Source organism: Mugil cephalus, chromosome 14, assembly GCF_022458985.1.
Source record: "Mugil cephalus isolate CIBA_MC_2020 chromosome 14, CIBA_Mcephalus_1.1, whole genome shotgun sequence".
In the NCBI taxonomy this organism is placed as follows: domain Eukaryota; kingdom Metazoa; phylum Chordata; class Actinopteri; order Mugiliformes; family Mugilidae; genus Mugil; species Mugil cephalus.
In genome coordinates, this window is record NC_061783.1 from 23,784,505 (window position 1) to 23,801,861 (window position 17,357).

General features: G+C 38.6%; 4 protein-coding genes across 9 annotated transcripts in view; 2 read left to right on the forward strand and 2 right to left on the reverse strand.

Annotated features, from left to right (window-relative positions):
• Positions 1–17,357, reverse strand: part of LOC125019928 (H-2 class I histocompatibility antigen, Q10 alpha chain-like) — a 333,056-nt gene that overhangs the window by 137,195 nt on the left and 178,504 nt on the right. For 2 of the 4 annotated variants that reach the window (XM_047605072.1, XM_047605071.1), the window contains 2 exons: positions 14,133–14,167; positions 13,460–13,986 (listed from right to left, as the gene is read on the reverse strand). The exons of the other annotated variants lie outside the window; for them this stretch is intronic. In XM_047605072.1, the coding sequence (XP_047461028.1) occupies positions 14,160–14,167 (8 nt within the window). In that variant the 3' untranslated portion in view covers positions 13,460–13,986; positions 14,133–14,159. Of the gene's footprint in view, positions 1–13,459; positions 13,987–14,132; positions 14,168–17,357 lie in introns of those variants that run through there. 4 annotated transcript variants of the gene reach the window in all.
• The window catches only part of LOC125019922, a 293,290-nt gene that overhangs the window by 100,490 nt on the left and 175,443 nt on the right, over positions 1–17,357 (reverse strand). The window lies entirely within an intron of this gene.
• LOC125019923 overlaps positions 1–17,357 on the forward strand; it is a 268,060-nt gene that overhangs the window by 24,817 nt on the left and 225,886 nt on the right. The gene's annotated exons all lie outside the window — the stretch shown is intronic.
• LOC125019934 (H-2 class I histocompatibility antigen, Q10 alpha chain-like) overlaps positions 1–17,357 on the forward strand; it is a 91,020-nt gene that overhangs the window by 15,671 nt on the left and 57,992 nt on the right. The window lies entirely within an intron of this gene.

Consider the following 17,357-nt stretch of genomic DNA (forward strand, 5'->3'; position numbering starts at 1 on the left):
TGTTGACCCCATCCAATTCTTTTTCCTTCCATTGTCAGAAATTGTAACATTGCGTTGTCCTCCGGCTATACAGTACATGCCAGTTGATTGATTCCTTAGAGAAAGTCAAGATTCACCTGGGAGCAATTTACCAATTCAGGACAGATTTAGAAAAAAAAATTTAATGGAAATGTATAGAAATATGCATGACATATTACAGCAACGCGTTCAACCATTTTGCATGTAAAGACTTATGCTATGAACTAATGCCTAAATGTTGTGAGGGGTGAGACTATTAAACAGAGACCCATCATAATACATTTTGATCAACATGACATAAGCAATTGATAATGTAGGAAACAGAAGAGAATTGTACATAATCATTTGCATGAATGTACAAAAGCATTTGCAACTTGTTCAAAGAGATGGGAAACTGCACAAATGTGCACGAGTGACACAATTATGTGAAGACTTAACAGGTAGTTTTGAGAATTTCACTTCTGATCTGTGAAATGTACCAAAGCGACTGAGAAAAACTGTAAAAATAAATAAATGAATAAATAAATAAATTCCTACAGATTTCATCTCATCTTCTACTACCTCTTATCATCACTGGGGTCGTAGGGGTTAGGGGCTGGAGCCTATCCGAAATGTCATTCCTATAGATATATGCCATAAATAAATACCTAAATATATGCCACAAATGCTATTCATTTATTAATTTATTGATGTGCGCACTTCAGCATGCGCAACAAAACGTAATGCAGATGAGGGCGTTGTCCACACTGGCTGAACTTTTTGCCTATTGGTTGATTGTTGAGTGCAGGGGTCAACTACAAATGTCTGGCCTTTCACACCCAGCCACATAGTTTGAATTGAAGTGGCACAGTGGGGGCAGGCAGGAGCTAACATAGACATGCCGGTAATAAAGAGTTGACGCTGCATTCAAGGACATAATAAAGAGTAGACTCAGCTTTGATTACTCCAGTGGAGATACGTCGCCTCTGTCTTGGACCGGTCTAAACTCAGCCTCCAGCTGCAGCTACTACGGTACTGAAGCACTGGAACTGTGCAGCTTCTCCTGGAAAATCAGCAGAGCCAACAAAACAGGACAAGAGGAATTATTTTTCACAAGTAAGACTGAACATCTCTGTTGGTTGTTGGTTACTGTCCTCTAATAATCTGTTCAATCGTGGCTAGCTAATTAAGGCCAACTCATGTTTAGTGCTAGCATGGTTTGAGAATCCTGTGAGTTCTGCTCACATTAATACCTTTTAAACAGGTGAATGGAGCTGATGACCAGTCCAAGATTGGCGGCGACATGGTTCATTAGCTCCATGGACATATATACGTATATATGTGTCTGTTTTGTTTTTTTATTTTCTATTTAATTATCAAAACAGACAGCTGTTCATTTAGTTTGTACTACAAATTTGTTTAAAACAATAAATATCAATTGAAACACCTTAATGCATGTGATGGTATAATGCTTTTACACTCCAGCCTATTGCTGACTATTCTTTGCTTCTATACCATTGTTTATCATTTAAAATGTACACTGTAAAAAATAATTGTAATATAACAGAATTTTACTATTATTTTTGTATTTTAAAAATACAGAAACAATCTGGACAATCAACGAAAAATACTGCGATTTTACATGTCAAAATTAAAATAACATGAAATCACTGTAACTGTGAAAATACGTGTGAAAACATGATATTTCTGTTCTCTAAAAAAAATCTATTAGAAATACAGATATTTATTGTTAAAATATGTTCACAAATGTATCAGAATTTTACAAATATTTGTCTTTTATTTAATGGAATAAACTGTAAAATTCAACAAAACTTAAAACTTAAAAAAAAACATTTAAAATTACTGAGAAATTAATAGTAAAATAACTATTTAACACTGTAGGCTATTGTGTGTATATATATACAATCCAATGTAAATCACAACGTCTTGAATTATTTCACAGCATGTCTGAACAAAACACGTGTAATCAGGAGACATTTTACTGCTGCAACGTCTCCCTGCACAAACACAAAAGACAAAAAACGTGAACGCGAAATGTCATTGGAGTGCGTGCTTTGAAAAGCGCGGGTCCCGTTTGGATTGTTTGACAGAAAAGGGTTGGAGAAGAAGAAGAAGAAGAAGAAGAAGAAGAAGAAGAAGAAGAAGAAGAAGAAGAAGAAGAAGAAGACATGCCATTGGCTGTTGGGACACTGAACATCCGTCTTTGACGTTACGCTTAACAAGGTCAACAACCACCACGCGGCTGTTCCCGTTTGGTCACAGAAACTTGGAGCAAACAGCAGCTAATGTCGAGGCTGGAGGAAGGACGAAGGCAGAAGGCAAGTATCAAACTGAAGCTGAGTAGTATTAGCTTTATTTACCACATGCCTCTGACTTTACTCAGTCGACAAAACCAATCCGCTAGCATGTCGTCAATTGAAATGTTAGCTAACTATGATGACAAAAGTATGGCCGGCAGCGGCGTCTGCCAGTGTTAGTCATAGATATATATCTATGAGTGTTAGTAGTCAGCCAGACCAACCACTTTTTATTTTATTTACACTAACGTTAGCTTAGCACTTAACACTGAGTCATTACGTTTACTTTTGTGAACTGACTGATAGAGGCGGAGAGAAAGAGGAACAACATTTGTTTAGAGCTGCAACAATGAACAATAATCGATTATTAACCCTCTTCTACATTTTCACAAATTTTTTGGCCATAACTTTTACTGCGTGTCTTGAAATGCCATGATTTCTGGCTAGGATAGGAAGCTGGATTTTATGGAACGTGTCAAAATGTCAAAGTCTTCTTTCCACGCAGACTGCTCCTACTCCTCCACATGCAGGTGTTGCTAATAAGCCATTTTAAGTGGATTTTCTTCCAAAGAAGAGAGAACAAATGTTTTATAAATGATACTGAGATTTGTTAATGGTTTATTTCAACCAGTTACTCTTTCTTAAAACTAATATTTTCATCTTCCTCTTGCCTCTCACAAATATAGGAGGAGCGACGTACTCTGCCTTTTTCAAGGTTTTTCAGATTTTAATTTTGGTGCAACACTAGTCAGTTGTCAACATGAAATTCAAAACAATACTGAAAAATATGTAAAGGATAAGCTAACAATCATCTTCTAGTTTATTGAGGGGAGATCTGCTAACACAGTTTAGGTCGACTTTTTCACAACCAACAGCATTTATTTTGATTTTGGCAAATTTCATGATTCATAATTTTTTTTCTTTCTCTCTGCAGATAAGTGGTGAGAGTTGATTTCATGGCATAAACTGGTGGTTAAGAACTCCACTCCTTTCCAAGCTGAACTGTACAGTGAAGCAGTGCACTCCACAGTAGGAGAAACCTTAGTCAAAGAACCCAATGTTGAGCAGCTACCGAGATGCAGTGGAAATGCACTCAGTACAAAAAGGGTCTTTCTGTGTTTAAACCAAGATGATGTACTTGAATTCAGACAGATTTAGCTCATGCTTGTGATGCAGGACCAGCACGTATATTTTGTTACACCTCATGATGTGTCCTATGTGCCAGCATTTGCATTGTATGAAGTGAAACAAGCATGAAATGTTGGAAGCCTGAGCAGAAACTAGATTATTACCATTTGCATGTGTACAAGCTTTGTGGGACAAGAGTAATTTCACTGAAGCATAGCATTGTTGACTCAGAGTCATCTGGAGTTTGAAAGATTAAAATCTGTCAGTAACAGTATTTTTCATCCCTTCTAGTCCTCCTAGTCATGGATGCAGAGAGTCTGCTTCTGTCTTTCATCAAATCAGTGCCTAAACTGAGAGACCCTGAGCCTTTGCTGGAGCATCTGCAATGTTTAGGAGTTGAGGACCTGAGCTACCTGCAGGAAAGTGACCTCCTTTCTGTCCTCAGACCAGTTGAAGCCAGGAAACGTCTGTCGCTGCTCAAGTATGTGTTTCAGTTTGTACAGAATAAACTTTCACATTAAAAAAAATGTGCATAGTCAAAATCTACTTATTAGATCCACATGTACTAATCAATGCAGTCCAATACAGCAGTTCTACAATGAATTATACTTCAAAGAATCTTCTCTACATTTTTGTTGTTTTGAAAAAGGTGATGACTATACACCACACCTTGTTCATCATTGATTTCATAGTGGGTCTTAATGGTGGTGTACTGCATTATATTGAGAAAGGAACAGTTTAAAATATATCAATGGCTACTGAGGATATAATTATGTAAGATAATAATATACCCACATTGAGCTATGTGATGTCTGTGTTTAAATATTACTGCTAACTGTCCTTTAATAAGGCCAACAACATGTCTTGGACAGTCCTCCAAGCAGCCAGAGCAACCAACAGTTGAGCAGAGCCAGTACCAGTACAAGTCCAGTAACACAGTCTGACCAGATGCCCCTCTCTGGTGAGTACATGCATCTGTTGCACACAATTACTCTTTTGGGTTAGATGGGCTGAAAAATGACATAATCTACCTGTAACTTAGTGTAATATAGTACAATCAGCAGCAGTGAATTGACAGTGTGCTTATAAATCAGTATCATCAGTTGGGTCTATCTTCTCTAGATTCTGATTTGGTAACAAATGACACACAACTAATGATGGGATGGGATTATGGGATGAACACAGGATGCTTTATCACAATGTACAGAAAAAAATGACTTTTGTATCCAGCAGTAGCAATAGTTCCCCCAACAACAATATGTTGTTCATTTAGTTCCCATGTATAGTCAGTCTGGTGTGTATTTTCTTTGTAGTGTGTTATGTTGAGATCTTGCAAGCTTGTCTGTCCCAAAGCAACGGTGTCATCTATAGTGGGACTCGTGTGACTGCTGTGGTGTTGGAAAAGGCTGTATCTTCTTGCACCTTTATCCTGGTCCTGCCTCTTAAACTGTTATTAGCTGTTGTTATTTAATAACCACTAATGTTTTCTGTCTTCTCTTCAGGTGGTTACAGCTCAGAAACTGCAACTTCACTACGATCAACAAGTAGTTCAAGTATGGACACCACACCTCGTCAACTGTATAGAGCAGGGATCGGCAACCCGCGGCTCCGGAGCCACATGCAGCTCTTTCGTTCCTCTGTTGCAGCTCTCTGCAGCGAGCGGTGCGGAGCAAGGATGCTGATCAAAGGCGTTCGCTTTTTTACGCTTACTAACTGCTTCAGAATAGCAGCAACTAGTCACTCATCAGTGAACGAGCAGGAGTTACACAACAACTGAATGACGCTGAATGCCACACCACACTCACGGTTGTAACATCAACCAAAAAACACTGAACTCCCACAGTGCATTGCAGCTCATTTACTAGTTGCTTTCAAGTATTTAATTCAAATGTATTTTTATTTTAGTGCATTAGTTTTTTAAATATAATTCTAAATTTGAATTGATGGTGATCTTTTAATGTATTTAATATTTTGTTGTACAAAATATACGCCACAACTGCCGACGTACGACACCCACCGGCAGGTCCAGCCCGCTATTTATTGAACTTTTCGACTCCAGGTAAGCCAATCATGGATAAATCCCCGTTATGTATGCGTAATGCAATTTCATTTTTTTTCTGTAGCAGGTCTTTCATTTCATAAATGCAACACACTATGGGCCTAGCATAGAGGTGAAAACAATATATGCAGTGTTATCTTCATTTTAGATGTCAAAGGGGTTTTGTGGCTCCCAGTGTTTTCTTTCCAAATGGCTCTTTGAGTGTCGAGGGTTGCCGACCCGTGGTATAGAGTATGGATTCATTTCCAGTGACGTTTCACCAAGTTTCTAATCAGTGTTGTGGATGTATGGTGACTTGTATGTAAATTGGTATCTCAACAATTTTTTTTTCTTATTTTTTTTTTAAATTTTTTCTTTCATTACCAGTTCAGTTGAATTTTGTTTTGGTTTTGTTTTTGTTTCAGAACCAGTCATTTTAATTGAATAGATTTTTGAATATTGCTGTAATAATGGCTACCCGCTACAGTTGAATAAAAATACGGAGAATGGGAAATTGTAGCTGTTCTTGTCTCATTTTTTCTCATGTTTTGAAAAGATCAAATTATTGTTGTATACTGTTATATTACATCTAATCTAATATAGCCTACAGCCTTTTTAAATAAAAGAATGCCATTAAAACAACTAAGAAGAGCACATTTCTGTAACTTTAAGCATTATTATTCATATTACAATGTTAATTTGCCATCTTTATGGGTAATTTCATTATTTTAAAATGTAAAATGTTTGTAATTAAACGTTAAAACAACGTAAAACAATTAAACATTCATTTGATGTTTTCTAAAATTAACAGTAAATTCTTGCAATATAACCAAACATCTAGTTTTGCAACAGTTTTTTGACGTGTTTTTAAAGATTAATCACATCATTTTGTGTCATATACTGTTGTATTACATCAAATATAAATTATTATACAATCTCTTCCCATAAAATAATGTCATTAAAACCGATAAATGAAAGCACATTTCTGTAAATTTAAGCATTATTGTTCGTAATACAACATTTATTTACCATGTTTCTAGGTCATTTAATTGTTTTAAAATGTGAAAATGTTTCTAATTAAACGATAAAACAATCTGTAAAATCTTGTGAAAATTACGAGTACAAACTGTATTTTGATTATTGAAAATGTCTGTATTTTTACTAGAAAGTAATTTTCCGTTATTTTACGGTATTTTTATTGCGCCCCTGCTACAAGTATTTTACCGTTTTTTTTACGTTTTTTTTTTTTACAGTGTAAGCTCTTGCACGTTTGCACTCATTTATATTTTGATTTACTCAAATGTTTTATATGTGTGTTTACAATGCTTACACCTCATCATAATTCATTTAATAACTGCTTAATATTATTTGGACTTTTTTCTTACCTTGTGCTGTTAGACCACTTGCATTTGCCAACGGAGTGTGTAAGAGATGATATTAAATCAAAGTCAGAATTCTGAGTTTAAAGTCAGACCTCCCTTTCGGTGTCAGTGTTTAAAGTCAGAACTCACCTTTTTTTTCTCACAGTGACCCTAATCCTCTTCCGTAGCTATTACCATTAAGTGCAGTAAGAGTACCAATCACTGGATTTTGAATTTTATTTCTTCTTTAACTTTAAGATAGCAGCCACCAAATCTGTTGACTTTGTGCTCTGCAACTTGTTTTGAAACCCTCTCCATCAGTCACGGTAAGTTCATCCCTCTTCTCATCTCATGCTTCCTCAGTTATCTTCATAATTTAGTGATCCATTTACTTCTCTTTTCTTTGGCAGGTATCAGTAAAAACATCTCCCATTGCTTCTCAAATCTGTTGGTACATCAATCACACACAGCTCTTCGACCATTCTTAAAATTAATTTTACAAGTTAGATGTTATTAAAACCTGTGATTCAAACTATTGCTGCTAATCACCATGTTCAACTGTCACATTTTGCCACTCTGGCTGTAACCATGGAGACATAGCTTGCTGTGACGTCATGTACATACCCTGCATGCACTGTAGAGCTCTTAAACTTAAACTGTTTTTCATTTAACGTATTTTTTCAACCAGAAAAAATGTTCATTTTCATTCCCTTAAAACAATAATTTTGAAGTACTGCAAAACTGCGGTGTCTCTTGAGGTGGTTATACCAGCAACATTTCATACTGTTACAATCCAACATATTCACAGTAATATATAATATATAATATAATATATTATAATATTACAATCCACATAACATATTCACATATCAACTACCCAATTCTAACTCCTTACCTGCAATGACAAAAATATGCATTTTACAATTACAGTTCGCCACGCACACACACACACAATAAAGTGTGTTCTCGTTCTTTGACCGTATTCACACGATATTTCCCTTGTTCCTGAATACACAGTGTAGCATCCGACTAGATAACATTCATTTTCAACAATAAACCAACCTTTCCTTATTAGAAAACACAGACAATTTTCATTACACTCTGAACATGAGCTGTACTAAATGCAAATAATAATATTGTAGTCATATGCCCCACTGACGGCTCTGTATGCCACACAATCATTTAGAACTGTCCTCAGGTAATTTAACCGGAATTTATGGGTGTCCATTATCACTTTTTGATGTACACCCCGCAGCCAGTCAGAATCAAGGATTCACCCAGACCATGGTTTAAGTAATGGTTAATGCTGGATGGGGTGAAAGTGTGTTTTTTCTTTTCCTATATGAACAGAATGAATGAATGGTACACTGTAAAAAAGTAACCTATAGAATTTACCCAATAAATCGGAGGTAACAATTTGCATTGACTTTGTTGGGTTAGATTCAATTCCATATATTAAGCATAAAGTAACTGAAATAAAAAGCTATGAAATTCTTAAATAAATTGGGTAAAACTTACCTCACATTTATGTATCTTTTCTACAGTCACTTATTGAAATTGGGTAAAATTATGTCTTGTTTGCGAGTAGGTAATACCTGATAATTACTAATCAAAGTTAATTAATAGCAGTCAGTAAACATAAGTTATTCAGAGAAGGTAAGATGAACCCATTTTAGAACTCTAGAAGCTAACAGCTTCAAATGTTGTTGCTAATGATGAACACCAACATTCTTCAGTTTCTGGGCTGAGAGAGCTTATATATGTATCCATTTGAACATAATATTCATATATTTCTGGGTCTGTGGGTGTGGATGAGTCTGAATGTGGAGAACAGGGAAAAAAATATACACTCCATCACAACTCCATCTAGCTAGCAAATAGTGAGAGTCCACATACACAGCTTCTGTCTGCAACAGAAATAAGAACAAACAAAAACATTACACAAAAGAAATCATGAGACACGTACTTAGGAAGACAAATATATATGGGATAATGTATAGTTTGCTGTGTTAAGCACCATGAACACGGGGGTGGAGAGCGGTGTTTCGAGGGGACGTTTGGATAAATGTGTGTATATATATATATATAACACATTTACCCACATCCGGGTGGACTGAATTGGGAAAATAAATATGCAACATCGATTGTAATACTGACACATTTGTCTGAAAAACATAGTTTCAGAGCCCGAAAAAGATTTGTGTCTTGTGAAAACTGAGTCCAATAATTATTTCTGTGACTGATAAAAACAAATATCGCTCATAATCTGAGTTCACGTTTGCTTCTCCCATAGAGTCAACACAATCAGGACCTGCTTTTATTAACAAAGGTTCATAAGTATATAATAGATAATAAATATGAAACGCTTCACTTCTGGTTTTATTTTGAAAGTGTAACCTTATGTTATTTATTTATTCCTCTAGTTTAGTCCAGCCGGTCGCTGGAAATGTGTTGTTGCTAACTTACACACATACACACACTACTGGTCAAAAGTTTTATAACACTCCAATATTTCTGCAGTTTAATGTCTCATTTTAATAATAGCATAGACCAAATAAACAACTGAAGTTAAAATAATAATAATAATAATAATAATAATAATAATCATGGAATCAATAAATAACCCAAAATCTATCTTATATTTGCGACTCATCAAAGTAACCATCTTTGGAGTTCTTCCCAATTTTGTTGCAGAAGTTTCCAGAAATGTGTGTCACTTGTAGGGAGCTTTGCTTTCACTCTTCTGTCCAGTTCATCACAAACCCGCTCTATGGGGTTAAAGTCTAGAGACCGGGCCATGGAGACATGGTCCACTCCTTGTTTTCAAGCATTTCATCTTGTTTTTATCCTGAGGTAGTTCTGGTAGAGCTTGGACTAGAGTTGTGGGTCATTATCTTGCTGTAGGATGAAGCCCTCACCAGCTATACCAGAGCCCAGCCAGCAGGTCCACGTGGGGCCCACGAGGGTTAAATATGGGCTATGTGGGCACTGTGTGGGCATGGGGTTGAACTGGGTAAATTTTGCAGGTCCCATGTGGTCTGAGGTACATGGGCCCCGCTTGTGAAACCAATGTGGGCTGGCTGTATGAGCCCCATAAGAGATGTAAGTGGGCTAAGTGGGCTTAGGCATAAAAAGGGCAAATTATTTGTTGGGCCCCATTTACGGTCCAGTCTGTCCCCCTTCGTGCCCATGTGGGCAAAGATATGAGGCAAGTTGGGCCCCACCTGAAACCTGGTCAGAACCTACTTTCAATTCAATTCAATTCAGTTTTATTTATATAGTGCCAATAACAATACAAATCGTCTCAAGATGCTTCACAAAAACCAGCCTGCAACCTCCAGAGCAGCCTGAGGGCGACGGTGGCAAGGAAAAACTCCCTTTTAACAGGAAGAAACCTTGAGCAGAACCCAGCTCATATGGAGGGACCCATCTGCCGAAGGCCAGCCGTTTAGAAACAGAGAAGATAGAGAGAAAAGAAGAGCAGGAGAAACAAGATAAACAAACTTCTGTCATAGATACATACATCAAGCGGAAGGAAACATGTAGGGTCTAGTAATATGTACTTGAGCTGCGGACAAACCCACTTGGGACCCTTATCTGCAGCCCACTTAACCCTTATGGACCCCACATGGACACGCTGGCTGGGAGGATACTTCGTGCTGTTTAAAAAACATTAGACAAAGTTCATGTGACCCGGTTGTAGATTACAACCATAGCGTTATTGTGTATTACAATATTGTTATAACATTATAATAAATGACTGCAGACAGGTATTGTTTGTTTAAATACACATTTTTATTTTGGGGGGGTGCTGTTTTCAACAGAAGCAGGTGAAGTTCTCATGGGCACGTCAGCCCTCAACGGTTGACGGGACAGCGCTGTTTGCACGTATTCAGACATGAACAGGGAAACCGGTGGTGGGGGAGTGCAGTAGTGGGGGGATGAGGGGAGCTGAGTTGGGTTGCCGTGGGCGTGTGTATACCTGCTGAATGAACTTTTTATTTCGCTGATTAATAGCAGCTTTATCGAGGCCGGCGCTCTGTCTCTGTTGTTACTCTAGGTCTCTCTCTTCAGCGCAGGGTTCATAGCTAAGATCAAGGTGTTGTACAGTGGGGTTGAGAGTGTGCTGAAGTTAAATGGTGATCTGTGTGCTCCTTTTAGAGTGTGTAGAGGGGTCCGACAAAGGTGCACTGTTGGAGATGCTCTATGCACTCTCCCTAGAACCCCTCCTGAGCAAAATACGCTCCTGCATTCAAGGACTGGTTTTACCTGGTTTTAAGGGGAATATTGTTTTGTCAGCTTATGCAGACAATGTGTTGGTTTTCATTAGAAGCCAGAGGGATGCAGACAAGCTAACAAACATTGTCAATAAGTTTAATATTGTGTCGGCAGCGAGGGTAAACTGGATGAAAAATGAAGATCTTGCTGTCGGCAAGTGGCACGATGGTCTCCCGGTTCTTCCCCAGAAACTAGTGTGGAAAAGAGATGGTTTTAAATACCTGGGAGTTTTTCTGGAGAATAAAAACATGGTACAGAAGAACTGGGAGAACGTTACTGAAAAGATTGAGGGAAACCTTGAAAAATGGAAATGGCTGCTCCCTCAAATGTCTTTTAGAGGTAGGGTCCTGGTTTTAAACAACCTTGTGTCATCCCAACTCTGGCACCGATTAACATGTATAGACTCCCCATCAGACTTACTAAAAAAAACTACAACAAAAAATAGTAGATTTTTTTTTTGGGACGGTCTCCATTGGGTGCCACAGGGGGTGTTGTTTTTAACCAGAGAGGAGGGGGGACAGGGCCTCATCCACCTGGCCAGCCGAACTGCTACACTTAGACTGCAATTTATACAAAGGTATTTAACAGGCTCGGCAGATCTAGTTTGGAGGGATGTGGCCAGCTGCATTCTCAGACGTGCAAATAACTTGGGACTGGATGCTGCTCTGTTTTTAACTTATTTAAAATTTTTTAAAGTTAAGTGGGTTGCCTCTGTTTTATCAGGGTGTTTTTAAATCCTGGGTCCTTTTTAATCAAAAAAGGTGCCAAAAGTCTGACTCTCTGCACTGGTTGTTGAAGGAGCCACTGATACACAGAGCCAGGCTGGACGTCAGCAACAGCGCCACACCCGGCCTGACGGTGGCGCTGTGCAGGAGCAAGACCCTGTGCCTGCAGCAGCTGGTGGATGCGGTGGGGCCGGCGCTGAGCGATGCTGTGGCCCTGGGGTCTCTGCTGGGACTGTGCTCAGTCCGGGTTGCTAAAACGTTTTTGGAGCTCTGGAGGCAAAGGCTGTCTGGAAGAGAAAGGAGCCTCCTGATGGACCATAACCAAGGAAAGGCTGTCCCAGACTCCACAGACCCCTTTCCAGAAATCTACCTGACCCCAGGACTAGGAGACTCGACCGGCCCCTTACTTACCGTCATCAATGAAAATAAACTGACGTTACACCGAGCTGACTCAAAAACTTTCTACTCCAATTGTGTCAAGGGTATCAACAGGAATGGACTGAGCAACAGACCGGCCACAGTGGAATGTTTCATACAAACCTCCCCTTAAAAAACGGACTGCGGACCTCCAGTGGAGGATTTTACATGGTGCCATTGCCTCCAATGCTTTTATTTCTGTTCTTAATTCTGCTGTTAGTTACAAGTGTCCTTTTTGCCACGTACGCGAGACTATCTACCATGTTTTTATTGAGTGTAAGAGACTCACAGAGTTCTTCACTCTTTTAACATTGGTTTTTAGTCGTTTTGGTGTAAGTTTCTCCGAGAAGGTTTTTATCATGGGTGCTGGCTATAAAAAGACAAACAGAGAAAAGTGGCTGCTGCTAAACTTTCTGTCAGGAGAAGCAAAAATGGCAATTTACGTTAGCAGAAAAAAACGCATAGAGAACAGAGAGGGACAGGAAGCCAGGTCAGTCTGGCTCTGCAACATCAGGGCCAGACTATGGCTCATGTATAGATTTTATAAACACATTGGAGATTTAGATACTTTTGAGCAGCGTTGGTGCTATGAAAACATCATTTGTTCAGTCAATGAAAATTAATTGAATTTTGCACAAGTTTTCACTGGATAATTTATTTTTTATGCAAAAACATACAAAGTAGCACTTTATTGAAAATACTGTAAATATGTTAAGAATGTAAATAAAGTGTGTTTTTAAAAATCAAAAAAATCAGACATCGGACACAACTAAACTCGGACTCAGATTTATTAGATATATGTGTATGTACAGGTGCTGCGCGATCGATAGACGGAGACCGTGTCACTCAGTTTAATCTTGTAAATAAAACTTTTGACCTGAATTCAATTTTCCCTCTATTGACGTAAACGATATTGAAGTGAGGAGAGAGAGAGAAGGTCCTGGCTCCTTCCTGACCCAGGACCTTCTCTCTACCTCTGGTCTGCCGGAATAGAACAGCATTGTCAGGTTCCATTTGATGAGATTGATTCATTAGTAATAATTAGTATTGATCCAATATTAACTTATTAATTCTTTCCATGTACTGTTCATCAGTAAGTGGTGCCCCCTATTGACGAGTGCTGTTATTAGACTTAAATGTTTAATAACGTCATCCCGCTACAACAAGGAAATAAAAAAAAAATGTCTTTCACAATGATTGTATCATCTGGAGCTGTGAAGATCTCTGGTTTTATTTTAAATTTGCTCAGATATTTACTAGGAGCAACAGCAACCCTGCCACTCGCATATTGTGTAATTGAAAAAAATACAAAAAATGTACAAATGCACAAATATTCATTTTACAGTGTTTATGTGAGTTAAACATTATAAAAAATCTTTGCACAATTCATGTCATCATATAATATCTCACATAACATCAGCATTTCAGCAAGTACAACACATTTCTTGCATTGTACGAACCCTTGAAATTTCCCGAGAGTATAACCTTAACCCTGATAAGTAAAGCCATAGTCCAAAAAATGAGAAAAAAAAAAATTTAAATGAAAATAAAGAAAAACAGTGATCAAGATTTCAAGAATAAAGAAGGTCCCTTTCAATATGGTAGTATAAAAACACCTTCAGTAAGGCAGCTTTCCCCTAGATGATTACTACAAGTCAGTAATTACATATTATTATTATTGTTCTTTCCAAGAGCTTCAGTGGTCTTGATTTAAATGCCATTTTCTGCAGGAATGAACATCAGAGTTATTTATATGCAGAGTAATAATAAAACATGGAGATCAGCTATTTTTCTTGTCTCTTCCTTGGTAAATGTCATTAAAATACAGTTTGATCTAGATTATGAAAAAACAAAAAACATTGAGACTCACCAGGAACACCAGGGCCGTTGTTTGTGATCAGAGACCTGTGGTTCCAGCGAAGAAAATAAAATGAATTATTAATAAAAATGTCTTTACAGATCATCTCTTTTACCAAAAGCTAAATACAACACAGGTCAGTCTGTCTGACAAAGAAACTATCTAAATATGAATGTTTGACAATGAACTGGGCGTTCAGTGTCTTCTTCACACTTTTGTATGTAGCATGCTCCGCTAACCTCTGGGAACCACTGTGAAGGAAACTCATTTCGGTCGCTTGTGTCCGTGATCTTGATCTTTGGGTCATTACTCAGACTTCATGACCATAGGTAAGGGTTGGAACCAGGTGCGCCGAAAAGGTGGGAAAAAGGAGAAAGATTCTAGTTGCCCCTAATAAATTTATAATACTGACAAAAAATGGAGGAGAAGGTGTCAAAGGCTCGACAGTATGTCACCCAATACTTCAAAAAGCGATGTGGGTTTGTTAGTGGTTCATGTGGTGGAAAGTTACAGAATATTAAGTTTGTCCATGGTCTATAAGCTAGCTCACTGTTCTCCCCATGTTACCTCACATTTCTGAATAAAACTCAGGATTTTTACATTTCACAGCTTTTTTAGTTAAATAATTAATGCAGTCAAAGTTTTAGCAAGCAGTTCATATTCAATCAGTTGACCTCCCCTCTGTCAAAATGATGCCTTGTAACAACCACTCGGATAATAGTACATTTTTTTAATCTTGTACGTAATGTTCGCGCTACTTCTGATGCAGGTAAGATCCGCGCTGTCCCTCAGACGGCTCCGCTTCTCTTCTTCTGCTATCAGCTTCTTGGACGTTTTTGTTCCGGGGTCACCCGCCAGCGCAGCGTTTGTGGAGCATGCGCATACGCATTATCCGATTGAAAAGTTCGATTCAATCGCATTATCTGTGTGTCTCAATCGGATAATGAGAACTACGATTTTAATCGGAGTAACGTGTTTACATGCACTTAAGTCCTCCTGTTATATTCCGATTAAGGTAATAATTAGTTTTTTTCATGTGCATGTAAATGCACTGAGTAATGGGAATTACAGCGTTTATTTTAACGCCGTTATTCCCATCACTCAATGTGTGCACTAGTGAAAGTTACTAACGGCGTTACTTTTTTCAGTAGGGTAATCCAACTAATTACTATTTCCATCGTTACAACGCCTTTGCCATTACTGAAAATTTAACGTGGCGCGTTATAAACTAAAGCTGTCTGTTGTCGTCCGACTTGACTCTCACCCCGAAAATCGACCGGGTCCGTCCGCGTCGCGCTGCGCAAGCGTCGCGTAATTGGTCCGTCCTCCACTCGGCGTCAAGACTCACCTGGCGCGACACGGGCGTGATACGGCAGCATAGCGCTGGCTTGCGAGCCGGCCATATTCACACGATATCACTAGATCATGCGATAATCCTAGACGTGAACGAGACTGCGGGATAACATTCCAGCCTTCGTCCTTTCTTGTATTGTCCTTATAAAAAGAATGTGTTGTATCATAAATGATTTTATGCTGCTCCACTTCAATTCGGCCATGACGTAATGTTGATGGGAAGTTGTGAGGCTACGTGAACGGCGTATTGTGTTTTATTTTGAAAGGGGGCGGAATTGTTTTACGTTGATTCTGTGTCGGACTTCCTGTCCTGATGCAATCTGCTCTGTTGAGCTTGGCACACTTCTGGGACGCTTCTGAAACGGAGCACTACGGAGCAGGTGGAGGTACATTGACTTTAATGGGCGCGTATTACTCACGATGACGCAGCGCGTCCGATACGCGACCCGGACCCGGTGGAATTTAGGGGTCAGCCACAGGAGCCGCAAAGCTGTTTTTTTTCTTTTGTGAGGAGAGGAGAGAGGGGCGAGACAACCGCATAAATCATGATGATTGGCTAAGGTGGAGTAAGCTTTCATGATAAGCCAATCAGAGGCAGTGTCCAGTTTACCACACACGCACACAACAACTTCACAACTACAACTTGCTGAGATTTTATTTGGTTCTCTACAGATGATAACTGCTATTATTTTCACGGAAGAGTTTATTTTATATTTTAAGTTTTGTATTTTTCAGCCTAATTTAGAGTTTATCAGTGTTGCAGCAAGTAAATGAATCTAAATGAATTCCATTGTATTCAGAGTCCTCAGTGCTTACCTACCTGTCAGCTGTCATGTTTTGCTTTTTTCACAAATATGAAAATGATTGTCAAAAATACCATCAAAATGCATAGTTTTATGTAAAATAGCATCACAAATTTTCGCCGGCGTCCTGGCCGGCTGTTTGGGGGCCCAGTAAAAATTATTTTCATGGGGCCCAAAATCCCTAGCAGCGCCCCTGGTTGGAACAGCGATTGAACAGTAAATTGAGAGTTTCTCCTTTCAGCTTAGCTCTCAGACCAGTTAATCGGCTGTATCACTGCAGACGGTGCTCCAATCCTTCTGGATCCCAAGATACTTGAACTTCACTTGAGGCAGGACCTCATCACTGACCCGAAGTGAGCATTCCACCCTTTTCGACTGAGGACCATGGCCTCAGACTTGGAGGTACTCATCTTCATCCTGGCCGCTTCGCGCTCAGCTGCGAACTTCCCCAGCAAGAGCTGGAGGAGGTCATAGTTAAATGAAGCTAAGAGGGCCGCATCATCCGCGAAAAGCAGAGCCAACATTTCCCTCTGTGTGCAGTTTTTATATTTATTATTACAATGTCGCTTTTGTTTATTTATTTTCTCAACTAACTACTATTGCTGACTTTATTATCCGTTGTTGTTGCGTTGTGTACATTGTTATATTTATATTTTTGTTACATTGTTTGTATCGTACGCAATTTTGTCAACATTGCAAACCACTGTGAGTTACGGTATTTCAAAAACCGCGTACTTTAACAGATCGCTGAAGATCCGCTCGGTTATGAAGGGTTAAAGAAGGTTAGAACAAGGTACTCATGAATACTGGTAAATTCAGGTAATTCAGACACACACGATATCAGCCTGTCTTCTATTTTGCCTTTTGTGCTGGGCTGCAAACAGCTGACTCAGCTGAATGCTAAAACAATTGTGTAGTAAAAGGGAAATTATTTAAATTTTTTACTATTAAGTTGTTTTATACTGTAATTAGTTAAGAAAAACAGTTTATTTGCTGAAAAATTGGTCCTGTATGTTATCATAATCAACTAATTAAAGGCAATATTACTCAGTTACGCAATGATAATGATGTTTCCAGGAAA